This window comes from Equus przewalskii, chromosome 2 (assembly GCF_037783145.1).
Source record: "Equus przewalskii isolate Varuska chromosome 2, EquPr2, whole genome shotgun sequence".
Classification (NCBI taxonomy): Eukaryota; Metazoa; Chordata; class Mammalia; order Perissodactyla; family Equidae; genus Equus; species Equus przewalskii.
Genome location: NC_091832.1, coordinates 91,930,988 through 91,942,534, shown reverse-complemented (window position 1 = coordinate 91,942,534; position 11,547 = coordinate 91,930,988). Strand labels below are relative to the sequence as shown.

General features: G+C 42.0%; 2 protein-coding genes across 3 annotated transcripts in view; one reads left to right on the top strand and one right to left on the bottom strand.

Moving 5' to 3' along the window:
• Window positions 1-13: 13 nt before the first annotated feature.
• Window positions 14-9,442, bottom strand: NDUFC1 (NADH:ubiquinone oxidoreductase subunit C1). Its single transcript, XM_070611709.1, has 5 exons — window positions 9,341-9,442; window positions 3,547-3,810; window positions 2,903-3,006; window positions 1,315-1,394; window positions 14-167 (listed from the first exon to the last, which is right to left on the bottom strand). The coding sequence occupies exons 2-4, from the start codon at window positions 3,611-3,613 to the stop codon at window positions 1,335-1,337; spliced, it is 231 nt and encodes a 76-aa protein (XP_070467810.1). The 5' UTR covers window positions 3,614-3,810; window positions 9,341-9,442; the 3' UTR covers window positions 14-167; window positions 1,315-1,334.
• NAA15 (N-alpha-acetyltransferase 15, NatA auxiliary subunit) overlaps window positions 8,157-11,547 on the top strand; it is a 79,114-nt gene continuing 75,723 nt past the window's right edge. For both annotated transcript variants that reach the window (XM_008517015.2, XM_008517014.2), the window contains exon 1: window positions 8,157-8,837. In XM_008517015.2, the coding sequence (XP_008515237.1) occupies window positions 8,784-8,837 (54 nt within the window). In that variant the 5' untranslated portion in view covers window positions 8,157-8,783. The remainder of the gene's footprint in view (window positions 8,838-11,547) is intronic.

Genomic DNA, 11,547 nt, shown 5'->3' with positions numbered 1-11,547 from the left:
AATATACAAAATCTGAAGAATACAGAAATATTTTTATTTTTTCATTTAATGATGCAAAACACAAAGCTGACTTGACATATATTCACATATAACTTTTTCTCTCACGTTTACAACTCAACAGGCTGGTGAATTGAGAGGAAGTGCTATAATCACTATATGGAGCACACCTATAACGAAGAGAAAAAAAATTAAAGCTGTAGCATTAACCAGCAGAAACAATACTAAAACTAGACCATTCTGAACAATTCACCTTAGAGCATCAAAGAAAGTCCAGAAAACAAATCCAAAGAGTATTAACCCCTCATCTTACTTAAGTTTTAGCAAAAAATATTTTATCTGAACTCCAAGAGTAGCAAAAGCATCTGGTTTTGATTTACCTAGTTTATATTTATCTTTCAATTGGCTGAATGAAGTAGTGAAATGGGCAAGGTGATATTAATAGAAAGATAGAAGCAAAAAATTTGGATAATCAAACCCTAAAGAGCTGAGTTTGAGAGTTGTTAAGTGTGGGGGAAAAAAGTGTACGTTAGTGATCACTATTTTATTATCCAGCAGATATAAATAATCTACTTTAATCAACCTAATCCATAAAAGTTAAGATTTAGAGGAGTGGTTTTTCACTTTACAAAAGGATTAACATAGGATTTCTTTAAAAGGATTTTCAGAAATATACCATATATACTCACATAAAATAAAGTCACTCTCTTTTTTAAATCACAGACCATGCAAAGTTTGCTATCTTGTTCACAGCTAGGATTTACCAGGAATTGTCAAACTGGGTGTTAGTTGTAGTGACAACCATAATGAAATGGTCATGCAGTAAAAAATTTAACGATCTACTGCCCGTACACATTTGTCCATTCTACAAATATTAAACATCCAGCTGGGCCCGGCACTGGGCAAGTTGCTGACTACATGATGATTAACAAAACAGACAGGATTCCTGTTCTCATGGAACTTATACTCTAGTGTGGTGTATGACAAACAGATAATAAGAAATGCATACACAAATAATGATAACTTGTCCTAAGTGCTACGAAGGCACTGTGTACAGCCCTATTAGATTTAAGAAAGTATGATTTGGGTTTCATTCTTAAACACAACTTTCTTTCAATACAGTCAAGGTGTAATCATTAAAACTGATCATGCTAACAGATGCTTGAGCCAAGGTATTAAAAATTCATAAATCTGTCACAGACAGGAATAAAGGTGCTAAAAAATACAAACCCAATTTTAAAAAATCCAAGATACCTTATTTAAAAAAGGCCAAATTAACTTGCATAATTTCTTCATCCTATAAAATGACATACTTACTATATTAGTATTTCAAAAGCTTATTCCAACCCATTTCTTCTTTTATACTCTAAAACATCTTCATTATGTTGTTTGATGAGCTAGAAGTAGGTAACAGTTAAAATTAGAAACATAATCTTCCTGGCAACTTAAAGAGGAGGCGGCTAACTAATGATATTTATATTCTGCAAGAGGAGTAAGAATAGATTAAAAGAATTACAATTATTCTAGTTAGAAATAAAAGGCTAAGAGATGCCAAAGTCCAAAAAACTGAATAGTATATACTTGTTCACCACAGTCTGACATACTAAATTTAAGAAGGCAATCCTTAAAAGTTTAACTTCTAAGTCAACTTCTGCCAAACACATTACTTCATTCAATGGGTAATTAATGTAATGGACCACCTTGCTAAACCAGCACAAGAGAGCCTGGTTCTTAAATGGGGTCCAGGCTGGTTGGTGGGTGTGTATTATACTTCTAACCTTAGAAATTTGATACTGTGAGTCAATGATGCACCTCATCCTCTAACTATATGTGTCTTAATTAGATGTCACGGAGGACAGCCACTTTCTTGGAACCACTGTCTGACAGAATATGCAATCGGAAAAATGGCTGATAGAGGGTGACATTCGCCACAACCAAAGATCTCATTTTAATCAGAGTTCTCAGCAGCAATCAAGCTTCTTTTCAGGAAAGCTTCAAATTGAGAATGTATAAAATTTCACTATAACAAATATTTTGCAAAAGGATTAGTTACTGTTGTTGAGTTATAAGTGACTTTCAACATCTCTTAGTCCTTCCCATGTCAAAGAACCGCTGAACCGCTTTAATGAGAAAATCCAAAGTAAGAGATCCAAGAATTGGTGATGGGTGGCAGTGGAGGAAGCTTCAAACCCATGAGATACACAACAAAAATTTTAAATACTCATGTAGCACACATACTTTGAGTCAACTTTTAAAAAATGTATCCATAGGGAGGCAGTATTTCACAACCTCTACAGTACAGCTCTGAAGTTAGGGAGATCAGGTTCAGCAAATTAATTTCTCTAAGTGTTTTCTTCATCTGTAAAAGGTCAACAATAGTACCTACACGTAGTGTTGTTGAAAAGATTAAATGAGCTTTTACATGTAAAACATTTGGCATACTGTAAAGACAAAAAAAAGGGCTGCTACACATTAAGTACAATTTCCAACAATGTATTTATACAGCATTGATTAAAATATTGTTTCGTAAGTCTAATGGGATTTAATTTGTATAGCTTGTTCACTGATGGTTTGTCCCTATGGCATCTGAAAGAAGTGCCTTCATAAAACCCCAACCAGCCTCCATCCTAAGAAATAAAATAAATAGTTACTATGCAGTAAAACTGCCGTTCATGACAAAACCATGCTAAGTAACGATGAATGACAAATTTCAGGCTCATATTTTCTCAAAAGCGTTGAAATCTTAATATTCTTTAGTCCTTGGGATTCCCCTCACGGAGAAATATGTTAGGAATTATATGACTATCCTATTGCATGGGAGATTGGCTAGGCAACATGCAGTCTCACACTGGTATTTCTTCTCCCCACCGTGTTGGGGTCGCACCACATAAGGGAGTAGACTTACATAGATCCACAAGAAGACAGAGGTGCCCAAGGTCAGTCCAACTTTCAGCCAGTCAGGTTTGTCATGTGGCGGCGCCCGAATGTAGAATTTTGACCGCGCTGAAGCTGAAAGGGGACAGTCTGTAAATCTATAACATCGCCTTGTAGGGAAAACCTAGCATTTACGTGTATTAGCGCATTTAATTCTCCCTTCACTCTTCCCTCCCGCCCGCCCACGGGAACAGATGTTCGGAGAGATCACATAAGTCGTCCTGGGCCACCGGTAGAGCCAGGCCGGTTGCCTCTGTCCTCCAGGCTCCTGGGGACCCTCTGACGACTCGAGAGTGGGCGAGTAGCAAACGCCCCTGGGAGGATCCCCCCTCCCCGGGTCTGCAGGACCCAACCTGCAAAGTGGGTAGAGGAGGGACCCAAAATCCATTCGCAGAGACCAAGAGGGGTCGGGTGTCACTTGGCGGAGGGTCGGTGACGGGTGATAGGGAGCCGGGAGTCAGGGTGGGGGCACGCGTGGGCAGCGGGATACGGGCCGCCGAAGGTCACCGCAAGACGAGCCCGGGCCGCAGCCGCTCCCTGCCGCCACCGGCCAGGTTCGCCCTGGGAGGAGCAGGCTGGGATGCTGGATCGGCCTGCTCGAGGAGGGACACTTACAGCCGCTCGGGAGTCTGGCCGGGGCCAGCAGCCTGGAGAAGGGGCGCAACAACGCGGACGGCGCCATCTTGCCGGCCCGGGCTCCGCCTCCCAGCAGCCCCGCAGCCCCGCAGCCCCGCGGCTCTGGGGTCGGCGCCCGGCCGAGCGCCCCCTGGCGGGCGGAGGCGCGGGGCTCGCCGGCTCTGCCGCCGCGCCGCGGGACATGTCAACTCCAAGAATCGCAGTTAGGGCCGGGTGCTCTAGCTGCCCTGGTCTGTCTTCAGTCTGTTAAGTGGGGTTAGGAAGGAAATGATTAAAAGAAAAAAAAAAAAACCAAAAAACGTAGTCTATCCATTTCTCTGTCCTCTGAGAGTTTATTTCAGACCCCCTTCCCAGGGACACTCATGAAGAGATTTACTAAAATCTTCCTACATGAGCCAGGATACCTAAAATGCAGTGTCGTGTTGAATAATAACTAGTATTTTGATCGAATTCTGTGTTCCAGGCACTGAGCATTAATGCATCATATGGTTTATATGCATTGTCTCATTTCATTTTCATAACGACCGCATGACATGCCGAGATTATTATTCTCAATGTACAGATGAAGCTCAAAGAAGACAAACTATTCATCCGAAGTGATGTAGGTTATATTTGAAGAGATCTCTTACAGTTCCCAAAGTCTGTTTACACGCACTACTCCTAGTAAAGCCTCACAACCCTGTGAGGAAAAGAGGATCCTCCTTATGTATTTTAGAAGTGCCCTGACCGGCTGAAGATCACACAGCTGGGGGAGGTGGGATTCAGGCACAGGGCTTCTGATGCCAGATCTAATGATCCTCGTTAGTTCACCTAACAGACTTGGTGAGTCCCCTGAGGCCATGAGCTCCAGAGCAGTGTTCAAAGTGCCAAGTTCAATGTGCCATTCCTGCTCACCACCTCTCTATGCCTCAGTTTTATATCTGTAGCATAGGGGGCTGGCCTGGTGGTGGAGTGGTTAAGTTTGCACTTTCTGCTTCAGCCGCCCAGGGTTCTGGGTTGGGATCCCGAGTTGGGACCTCTGCACTGCTTGGCAAGCCATACTGTTGAGGAAGTATGGGTACAGATGTTAGCTCAGGGCCAGTCTTCCTCAGCAAAAAGAGGAGGATTCGCAGCAGATGTTAGCTCAGGGCTAATCTTCCTCAGAAAAAAAAAATAGAAGAAGAAGAATCTATCTGTAACATAAAACCTATCCTATAGGGTCGTTGGGAAGCTTAGAAAGTGTCTGGTAGTTGTAAACAACTTGTTTTTGCCTGTCAAAGACATTGTATGACCCATAGATTCTATCTTTCACAACTGAGCCAGATTTTTGCCCATTCAGTTCTCAATTCAATCTGATTTATAAAGACCATGTAAAAATATGTCTAGATAAGAGATAATAAATTGTAATACCTGAATCCTTTAAACAGAATGCCATTTAGGTTCATTTTAAAAGCAAAATAAGTATTAGCAAATCTCTTTTTTCCCTCCTCATTTTCTTTAGCACTGTTATTGAAAAAACAATTTTAACCAAAAATTATTGACCAAAGGGTGAAATAATTGTACTATGCTTTCTGGTTCATTTTTATGTGCAACTAATGGCTAAATAGATTGCTAAACTGTGAGTCACTTTATAGTTGGTAACCTAGTTTGAGCCTCCTTGACTCAAGCTCAAGTAAGCAAATGACCCACTGATACGCTGAGTCAGTTGTTGGTTCTCAACTTCTTGGCTTCTTGTCCACTCAGCAACCTGCCAGTTGTATATCCTTTCTACACCATCCCTTGGAAGCTTGTCCTGACACAGCTTTGCTAGTATCCAACGAGTTGGAACAGAAGCCACATTTAGTCAGAGCATACAGAGCCAGTAAGCAAACTGCTAATTCCAATACTGCTGTTAGAAAAGGCTGTTTTGTGGTTTGGGTGCCTGTACACTTTTACTAGTGTATATTTTGGGAAAGTGATGAAATATAAGGACATTTCTCTCAGCATGTTAGAGCTGATGGAACCCTACACTTGGAGTAGGCAGCTGTAGGTGAAACTCCATCTTGAATCCTGATGACGCAATCCCAGCCGGGAGCTAATGGCTATGATATTTGGTAGACGTTGCTACATGACATTCATTTAAGCATCTCCAGAATTTGAATGAAAAGACCTTATTTATGACTATTATTTATGACCCAGGCAAAGAGAGAGGGATTTCAGTCAGCAGCTAGAAAACCAGTTCTAAGTCCTTAATTATTCCCCTGGGAAACATCCTACTCAACTCACACCTCCCAGGGAGGGTTAAAGAAGAGCAAGAGTTGAAAACTCTATAAAATGTACCACATACATGTTTATTGATTTATGATGCATGAGATCACTGTATATCAAATTCAGGATCTGGAGAGGGATGGTGTTCCTCATGTATATGCAAGTTTTTATTTAAAAAAAAAGTTAATGTTTGTTAAATCTGGGTAGCAAATAGATTTCTTTTATCTTGTAGTTCTATAAAATTTAAATATTTAATAATTAAAATGTAAAAGTGTCAATAGAGAACATCTTATATATATATGAAGATGGAGAAATTTCAGTCTACATATCCCTTTTGTAGCATTAAAGTTTGCAAGGTAAATTACTCATTGATTGATTGACTGATTAATTTTCGGTTAACTTTGTTTGGAAGAGGCTTTTTGACAATAGGGATATGCAAATACATCATCTTCATCATCTAGCCTTGGATATGTTAACTTCCTGTGTAGCTAACATTCATAACATAACGTGTTAAGTGGGATCTTCATTTGTGAAACAGTGGTGACCTATCAGAGGAGACATTTTATTGTTGAGTTCAGGCTATCAACTTACTGACTGTGTGGTCCAAGTGTTATCTGTAGGTGCCTTTTTCCTAGGATATAACTCAGATAAATGTTAAATCAGACTAGTATTCACTGAGTCTTAAAAATTACTATTTACTTGTTAACAGCCAAAAAGAACGTAACATTTGACAAATGATATTGCTCGCTCATCTATTCAGGTACTCATCTTCTGGTGGAAACTACTGTTTATTTCAAAGACAGGAAATTTTCTTCCCATAAGGGGAAAATAGTATATTATTTACAGGAGAACTTAGAAAACCATAACAAATAATATTGCTGTAGGGACTTTTGGATATGAAGACAGATTTGGAAACCTAAGTTAGTAGCTAAGCCAAGATTATCACCTGAAGTTAGACAACTTTTCTTCCTTTCAATAGTTCAGATAGTTACAAGACCTCTTGTGAGCAGTCAAGTTCGAAGGTTATCACTAAATAACCACTGTTTTTTATGACTTCTAAGTTTGCTCTTAGCTTTATTTTTTTTTAAGTTAAAAAACTGGCCATATTCCAAAACTTAAGTGGTTTTCTCTAGGTACAATTTTTTCTTTCTTTTTTTTTTTTGAGGAAGATTAGCCCTGGGCTACCTACTGCCAATCCCCCTCTTTTTGCTGAGGAAGGCTGGCCCTGAGCTAACATCTGTGCCCATCTTCCTCTACTTTCTACATGGGACACCTACCACAGCATGGCTTTTCCCAAAGCAGTGTCATGTCTGCACCCAGGATCCGAACCTGCGAACCCTGGGCTGCCGAGAAGTGGAACTTGCGCACTTAACCGCTGTGCCCTCGGGGTCAGCCACACTATAGGGGCAATTTTCTTAGAGAAACTTTTGAAGAGAGATCACGGAATCTGAAGAAATTTCAGGACTTGACTGCTAAAACCTTATTTATGACCTAGGCAAGGGGAGAAGGCATTCAAGATAGCAGCTAGAAAACCCAAGGATTAGTCCCAGATTTTTCCACCGGGAAACATCTAACTCAACTCACACCTTCCAGGGAGGGTTAAAGAGCAAACTGAAAATGGAAAATATCTGTCAAATTTAAAAGAGCAAAGCTACTGCACATATTATTTAATGATTCATGATGCAAATAATGCTACTGATGGAATTCAGGATCTGGAGCGAGATCATCAAAAATAATCAAAGGTAAAAGTGGGTGATACGATGTGAAAAATTGTAGGTCACCAACGGAATGCCACTTTTAAAACAGTTTTCCTGTCTATGGTTAATAAAATGACATATATGTAGAGGCCCTATTTGGTATCTACTCTGACGTTGCCTACTCCATTTCTCTAGCATTCTTGCCAAATACTCTTCGGCTTCTAAGATTGGAGGAATTCTGGTGATAAGTTCAACGAGTCACCATATTAAGCACTAGCTTGAAGCCAGGTCCAGGAGAGTCAGTTTTCGCTGAACTCTCCACTTCCCCAAGGTGACTTATGCATTCGTCGACTCTGCACTGTAAGGACTCAACGATAAAATAAAAACACACACTTTAACCTTCAGATGCTTCTTCGGCAGTGCAAATATGACACTTTTTGGATCTGGCTACCCACCTTTCCAGGTTCATCTTAAGTACAAATTAAATCACCAATACTCCAGCAAGGCCCATTTAATTGAGCAAGCTCTTTCACGCTGTTCAGACTCCATTAAGCCCCCTCCACTCCATATCTGTTTACAAGTCCCCAGTGGGGTGAAGCCTTCATGTCCCGTCAGCCTCTGCTGCTTAATTAGGCACTTCGTTCACGATCACACACAGCGCTTCTTAAACACCTGATTTTTAGCCCTTCAGACTCAAACTATGATCCTACAGTCTGGGAGAATCTACTCTATGAATGCACGGCCAATCTAGCAGGAAGGAACAGAAAGGCTATTTTTAACGCGAAGACAGGCAGAACCGCAGCCGGTCACTCTCCCCTAGTTTCCCGGGCGCCTCCAAAGACACCCAGAGCCGAATGGATGGGCGGGGCCTGCCGCGACCCTCACGGCCTCCGCCGGCCGGCCGGCCTCCAGGTTTCCCAGCAAGCTTCAGGACAGAGGAGGTGGGGAAAGGAGGTCATCGCGCCTGCGTGCTGGGAAGTGTGACCCGGGTGGGAAAGCCCTCCGCGTCCGCCATTTTGGCTGCCTCTGTCGGTCTGTTCAGTTACCACGTGAACCGCCGACGGAGACCCGTTGGGGGGTAGGCGGCGGCAACGTTAAGTGAGAAAGGGAAAAAAGACAACGAGGGGAAGGGGGTGTCGGGGTTGGGCAACGCGTTGACACCTGAGGCCTGGTGGCGGCGGTGGATCAGGCAATCAAGGCTGAAGCAGCCAGGGAACGGCGGCGGCGGCGGCGGTCGGACAAACACACTGACCAAGCCGGGCGGTGGCGGGAGCAGCGGGAGGAGCCGGAACGATGCCGGCCGTGAGCCTCCCGCCCAAGGAGAACGCGCTCTTCAAGCGGATCTTGGTAAGTGTGAGGCTCCGCGCAAGCAGAGGGGAGGATTTAGCCGGTACCCGGGCCTGTCACTCCTAACCTCGGCCCGGCGGGCACCGAGCCACCCCCGCCCGGGACCCCGCCTTCGTACTCCTAGTCAGGCCGAATGCACTCCCTCGTTCCCTCTCTGTGGTTCTCGTTCGGCTCGCGCGCCAAGGACCACAGGCTTCCTCCTCCCGTCCCCACGCTTCGGAGGCCGTGGTTCCGGATTAGGCCCTGTTCTCCTAGCTTCTAGACTGTGGGTTTTCATCCGCCCTGAGAGAAGGGAGAGGAGGCCCGGCCTTTAGTAGGGTGGCGGGCCACACGGGCAGGAGTCGGGGCCCCCCGGGTGGTGCGGGAACCCTGCCGGCAGGCCAGGGTGGCACCCTTGGAAGGAACAGGTGGTGCGGATGCGGCACAGCTCATTCATTGCCCAAGAGCGTCTCTCCCTCCATCGTCCGTCCCTCCCTCCCTTTTCCTCTCCTCTTGGGATTCACCTGTCTCCGCCCGGCCCGGGGTCGCTGAATGACCTGGGAGGAGGGAAGCTAGGAAGGAGTTCAGAAGAGAGAAGGAAGCTTTCTGAACGACTGCCTCCTTGTAGTCAGTTGCATACTTGAGTCTGCAGCTTCTTGTCCTCTCTTTTTCCCTCCTTTCTGGAGTAGGGAAGAGACATTTATTTCTTAGTTTCCGAGCGGGAAACAGCCCCACCCCGTCTCCCTCCTCGGGAGGTGGGGCCCATTGCGAGGGGGCGGTCCCGTAGGAAGTGAAAAGTGAAGAGCCTTTAGTTGGGTCGTTCTAGACACGAATTTTCTTGTAGACTAAAGTCAGTTAACACTGATGCAAAAATTTACCAGCAGAGAAAGGAAAACGTAACTTTTGAGGTGGATCTTTTGACACTAGCTGAAGCTCACTTATTCCCTACATTTCAAATGTGTGCAGTTTGCATTTTTTTAATAACACAAATGAAATGTTTGGAGGGACTGTTTACATTGTAAAATATGTCTTGTAGCCTTGGCGTTATAATTAATACATTGTAGCACATTTTTTGTTTGGCATTGATTGTGAGTTGTCCCTATCATGCATACATTTCTTTGTGAAAGAATTAACTGTATTTGCCAAACTTAAGACTTAAAGTTTGAGGTGTGTGTTTGAAAGTGTTAGCTTTTTCCCTTGCGATGTAAATTTATCTCACTTGTTTGGAAAGTAGAACAACTCTGGGGATCCAGTTTTTCTGGAAATAAGAAGGAGTAATCTATGTTGAACTAAATTTGATTTTACAAAAATACCTGTATGCCCTACAGGTTTACTCAGTTCACGTTGAAAAACATAAAGTTGTATCCAATACCATAAACTCTTAGTTACCTTGAAACCCATATTGCCATTTCGTTTTGTTTTGTTTTAAGACTAATTGGAGCGTGGGTGGGACTATAGCATAGTTATACCAGAACAATTTATTTATTTTTAAACATTTTAAAAGACTAATTGGTGTGTAGGTTCAACTATAACCGTTTTTGAATAGCAGTTTGTCTTTTATCTTCCCCCCATCTTCTCTCCCCCCCATTTATTTTGAAAACATTCAAGGCAAAAAGTAGAGAGAAGAGTACAAGGAGCACTCATAAACCCTTTACCAAAATTTAGTATTTAACATTTTGCCAGATTTGCTGTCTCTCTCTTTTCATGTATATAAAAATTAAAAGTAAGTTGAAGGCATACTTCATCCCTAAATGCTTCAGCTAGCGTCTCTTAAGGACATTGTCTTGTATAACCGTAATACCATTAACAGTCATTCCCTAATATTTTCTGATATCCAGTTTCTATTAAGATTCTCCCAGCTGTTATGGTAGCACTTTTTAAAAAAATCAAACTTTTTATTGTGAGATAACTGTAGAGTCACGTGTAGTTTTAAGAAATAATACAGAGAGATCCCTTGTATCCTTTACCCAGTTTCCCCAATGCTAATACCTTGCAAAACAGTAGTTCAATATAGTAACATTGATATAATCTACCAGTGTTATTCAGATTTCTCCATTTTACTTCTACTATTTTGTGTATTTAGTTTCATGCAATGTTATCACATGTGTAGATTACATAACCACCACTACATTCAATATATAGAACAATTTCATGAGCACAAGGATCCCTCTGTTGCTGTTTTAGAACCATACTCTCCCACCTCCCTCCCATCCCTTCTACCCCCAAGCTGACAGCCACTACTAATCTGTTTTATATTTCTCTAATTTTGTCATTTCAAGAATGTTTAATAAAAAGAATCACACAGTATATAACTTTTTAGGATTGGCCTTTTCTTTATGCAACCTAATTCCTTTGGGATTCATCCAAGTTGTTGCGTGTATCAATAGTGTCTTCCTTTTTGTTGCTGAGTAGAATTCTGATATGGATGTGCCACAGTTTGTTTACCCATTCATAGAATAGCAATTTTTGATTAAGCACCTTAAACAATTTTTTTCTTGGTGATAGTGAGACAAAACCTTTAAGTTCATTGCTAAAATCAAAGTGCTAAAGGATTTATTGTGATAAAGTATATCAGAAGAAATATGAAAATGACTAAGTGAAAGAAAAGGGGATGTAATGTCATTATTCTCTTCCATTAGGAAAGAAGAAAATATTACTAACCAAAAGTATACTTAGTATTTGCTTTTTCAAAATTGCTTCTGCTTCCTCAGTTTTTGTAATAGTTAGCTCT